This window comes from Sinocyclocheilus rhinocerous, unplaced genomic scaffold (assembly GCF_001515625.1).
Source record: "Sinocyclocheilus rhinocerous isolate Xijiao unplaced genomic scaffold, SAMN03320098_v1.1 scaffold3377, whole genome shotgun sequence".
Taxonomy (NCBI): Eukaryota; Metazoa; Chordata; class Actinopteri; order Cypriniformes; family Cyprinidae; genus Sinocyclocheilus; species Sinocyclocheilus rhinocerous.
In genome coordinates, this window is record NW_015654499.1 from 150,072 (window position 1) to 154,901 (window position 4,830).

At 37.9% G+C, this 4,830-nt stretch overlaps 1 protein-coding gene across 1 annotated transcript in view; it reads left to right on the forward strand.

Annotated features, from left to right (window-relative positions):
* The window catches only part of LOC107717206 (neurabin-2-like), a 46,990-nt gene extending 42,597 nt beyond the window's left edge, over positions 1 to 4,393 (forward strand). The window contains exons 8-11 of the mRNA XM_016523885.1: positions 157 to 210; positions 344 to 573; positions 757 to 853; positions 2,206 to 4,393. Of these exons, the coding sequence (XP_016379371.1) occupies positions 157 to 210; positions 344 to 573; positions 757 to 853; positions 2,206 to 2,259 (435 nt within the window). The 3' untranslated portion in view covers positions 2,260 to 4,393. The remainder of the gene's footprint in view (positions 1 to 156; positions 211 to 343; positions 574 to 756; positions 854 to 2,205) is intronic.
* The last annotated feature ends 437 nt before the right edge of the window (positions 4,394 to 4,830 follow it).

Here is a 4,830-nt window from a genome sequence, read left to right on the forward strand (position 1 = left end):
AATATACTATATAAATGTAAAAATAAAAGGCCTGAAATTATCTGCTTCCAATATTACAATATAATTTAAATTTCATTTGATTTGGTTTGTTGATATCTGTATGAACTCAATAATCAAAAAAAATGTGCATCTCTGTACATCCATCTCTGTCTTCAGCTCCAGATAAAACATGCTGTGACCCAGGCTGAGATCCAGCAGCTCAAGAGGAAGGTATGACTGTCCGTCACAGACACCACTTGTACATGTCATTTTATTTGCTTGCTTTTGATTTGAATAAACATTTGTAAGAGATCTTTAAACAACCTTTATTTACCCTTGTGACGATCTCTCTGTCTCTCTCTAGCTGGCTCACGCTGAGCAGGATAAGCTGCGCTGGCGGATGGAGAGGGCTCAGTTGGAGCAGACGGTGAGAGAGAATAAGGAGCGGATGGAGAAGTTGGAGGGCTATTGGATGGAGGCTCAGAGCTTGTGCCAGGCAGTGGACGAGCACCTGAAAGAGACACAGACACAGTACCAAGCACTGGAGCGCAAGTACAGCAAAGCCAAACGTCTCATCAAAGAGTACCAGCAGAAGTGAGTGCAATGAATTGGGGATAATAGCGAGTCAGACTCAATATAATGACTTTAATCAGGATCACAAAACAAAATAAGCATGTTCGAGGGGTTTGTGATTGAAGGAATTAGACAAAACTCCTTCATGTGACCTAGTGAAAGGGTTTAACTGTGTTGTGTGCATATGTGTGTGTCTTAATGCAGAGAGATTGAGTATTTGAAGAAGGAGACGGCCCAGCGCAGAGCACAAGAGGAGTCAGAGGCCACCCACAAGGTGGAGACAGAAAACCTCCAGGAGAAGGTGCGTTTGGAAATCAGAAACCATTTATTCTTATTCACTCACACACTGGGTGATTGCAAATACTAGTTTTATATGACATTTATTAGTGGTGCCTACTCTATCGATTTTAAGATTCTTTTATTTGTCTTTAAAACTTTAAACAGACAGTCACCTACTTACAAATCGAGCCTTCTGTCTATGCATAATCCATCAAGATCCCTCAGATCTTCAGATCAGAGGTGGTGGACTGGTCCTAGAGCAAGAATAAAACTGAGAAATGATCCGGCTTTTTCAGTAGTTGTACCAAAACTGTGGAGGAGCCTCAAGTGCTCAAACACTTTCTGATTTTAAAGTTTGTTTTTCTTGGCTTTTATTGTATTGTAGAGTTTCATGTAATCTCCTTTACTGTGTTTTTGTTTTGTTTGTTTAAATTATGTTATAATTTTCAGCACTGTACAGCACTTTGGTCAACTTTTAGTTGTTTTAAATTGTGCTTTAGAAATAAACTTGAACTTGAAGCATACATCACTATTATTAACCCTATTTTTAGTTGAACGCTGCATTTTTAGAGAGGCGTGTCATGCATGAGATGCTGCAAAAGATGTGAGATGTGAGCACAGCAGTCAAAAAATGTTTGTCTATTTACAAAGAAAACAATGGAAACATAACGGAAGGGAAAGGAAAAACTGTGAACCTGCCCTAAGGGTTTACATTTATTGTATTGTTCAAAATTTGGGGTCAGTATTTTTTTAATTATTATTATTTTATTTTTTTTATTTTTTTGAGAAAGAGAAATTAATTTAGCAATAATGCATTAAATTATCATTCACATTTATTCATTTAGCAGACGATTTTATCCAAAGTGACTCAAAAATAAGGAATACAAGCAATTTATCATAAGGAGGCAATAACGCAAAAAAATTGATCAAAATTGACAGTAAAAACTTTCATAATTGTACAGAAGATTTAATTTATTAAAGAATCCTGAAAAAAATGATAACACATGTTTCTTGAGCAGTAAATCAGCATATTAGAATGATTTCTGAAGGTTCATGTGACACTGAAGACTGGAGTAATGATGCTGAAAATTCAGCTTTGCATCACAGGAATAAATTACATTTTTAAAACTATTCACATAGAAAACAATTATTTTTAATTGTAATAATATTTTACGATATTGCTGTTTTACTGTATTTGTGATCAAATAAATGGAGCCTTGGTGAGCATACAGTAAGAGACATTTTCAAAAATATTAACAACCCCAAACTTTTGAACAGTAATGTATGCATTTAAAGATAAAAGCATTTGCCACATACATAAAAATGGTGACAATAAGTGTACCTGACCTGAATTTCCATCTTTTTCCATCTCAGATTACAGACTTGGAGTCAAAGGTTGGTGCCCTGAAGAGCTTGGAGCCGTCGTAAACCTTCCGCTGTGGAAATGATGGAGAGAACGACAGAAACGCCTTGAACTCCGCCCACTCTACCCTCCGACCACATTTTCCCTCCATGACCTGAAGAGCCTGGTGAACTACAGGAAACATGCTGAGGGGATGTTACCGGGGACCAAGAGGGGACAAAACAAACACTGTACCAGACGCCTGAGGGACGTCAAGCCATCAGGAGGCCCTTTTTATAGTCATTTAGTCATCTTCTCCATTTCTTTTTAAGCGCCCTTAAAGGTATTATGAGCCTCTCTGCTCTCGGCAGGAATGTAGAACCTCTTCGTTAATAAATGTTCACTCACTTGCTTGCAGGAGAAGAATGAAACGGTTGCTGGACAAAGACGGCATGCCCACAGTGTAGGATCAGAGCGAGAGGCGGCCTGTATAGCAGTGACTGACAAGAGGACTGTTTGTATATATTCTGGCATATATTTAAATATTAAAATCGCTTAAGCAATGTTCTGGGGGGGAGGAGAAGGGGTAAGGGCTTTACTTTTCACATCTAGGCAAATAATACAGTGAAAATGGTCAATTTTTGCATGGCAAAAGAGATGGTATCAAGTTTTTTTCTTTTTCTTTTTAGGACAAAATTGGAAAACATGGTGTGAAAACATTTATAGTTAGCATTCAAGGGCTTCTCATGTTTGCTTTCTGTGTAAAAGACATGTTAATGGAAGTGTAGAATGAGTAGGGGCTTATGGGTGATGATTTCTTCACAGGAGAAACATCACTCTGTGCTTTAACTTCAGTGCTTGTGGTTAGTTGGTGCAGTGCTCATTGCACTGCACTGTGTGCCTCGGTCAACCCTGCAATGTCGTCTGACTCTCTTACGTAACAGAGTTTAGACTTCTGCATCAATCAGAAATATGGCCTTGTTTTATTGCTACCCAAAACCTTTCACCAGCCCTCTCTGTTTAAGCAGACTCGTCGTGTGTTTACTCCGATGTAAGTGCACTCAGATTGCACTATAGAGTCCAGGAGAATCCTAAAGTTGTATGCCTCTGTTGGCTGCCATTCCTCCTCTCTCCTGATGGACGTGGATTGATTCAGTATTATCGTTCCATATACTATGATGTGGAATCTCCTTTTAGTTGGATTGTGGTGTTATAAGCCACTTTTGTCTTTGTTATTTTGTCTTAAATGTGTTTGTACTCCTGGGAAAACTGGAATTTTGACACGGCAATTTAAGGAATTTGAGAGTTTAATTATATGGTTTTAAGTTAGCATGTTAGAGATACTGAGCCTCATTCGTAGGACACAAGCAGAAATTAGGTGTCAAGTTTCCATAAAACCACTCTTGGGGGCCATTCACACAGAACCAACGTTTTTTCCCCATTCCACAAAAAAAATTTTGAGACACGTCCAATAAAAAAAGACACCTTTTTTTTTTTTTTTTTGAATTTTTTTGTAATTGGAGCAAAACGCAGCTACATGCGCAAGATGCTTCAAAAGCCACAAGACGCCAGCGCAAAGGTCAACCACGTCCATCTAGCACGTATTTACATAGAAAAACAACTGAAAAGTAGAGCAGTGAAAAAGAAAAAGGCGTTTTGGATGAAACCACCCCCACATAAATGTAAGGGTTGGTTCACACAGAATGCGTTTTGCATTCTACTGCATTGCTTTTTTGTTAATTTTCTCGTAAAACGTATGAGGGTCGCGTTTGTAAGACACTGTCAAGTGTCAACCCTGCGTTCTTTTCTTCTTCATTAGTTAAACTGCAACGGAAGAACACCTTCTGTGTGAACGGTCCCCAATCGGTGGAGTGCAGATTATTTTCTCTAGTTCAATCAGATAGTTGTGTCCTATTTTTACTGTTGGGCTTCTCACGTCAACCATATTAATGAAAGAGAATCGAGTTGGTTTTTCAAATGCCAAAAAACTGTTATTCCCAGCTTAGTATTGAAAACCTTAAAGAGTATTGTAGTTCTTCCCATTTCCCTCCTGAAAGTATTTGTTGTTCAGCTTTTTACGAACTGTTCTCATTTTATGTGACTGTTCATTTTCATGTAGTTTTTAGTATTTTTTTTTATTTTTTATGTTACAAGTAATTTTCTGTTTAACATTGGTTGATCAAGCATCATGTTGATCAAGCAACAGGGTAACACTGAGAATACAAATAAAATAGGTACTAGTACCATGAAAATAGATACTAGTACGGCTTATAGATTAAATGTTACAACGGCTTTCCATACACTTACTGAAGCAGAACGTCTGGAGTGCTCATCACAAGAGGCTTTATTTTAGATGCATCATTGACTCGTGTCAAGAAAAGGGGGCGGGGCAATATCGTATGCACCGCCCTCCGTGTCTTTCATTGGACATGTCTGCGTTTCAGATAATCGCATTGTAAACACGGACTTCTGTACAAAACCAAAAAAACTACAAGAGATTACCCGCTTTAAAAAGATCAACCAAAAACAAATGAGAAACTTTGACCAAATTAAAACCGCAAAATCCAACTAAACCACTTACATGCTGTACAATTCATCCATTGCAGACAGACAATGCAAAAAAAAAAAAAAAACTATGAAACCAAAACAGAGGATAT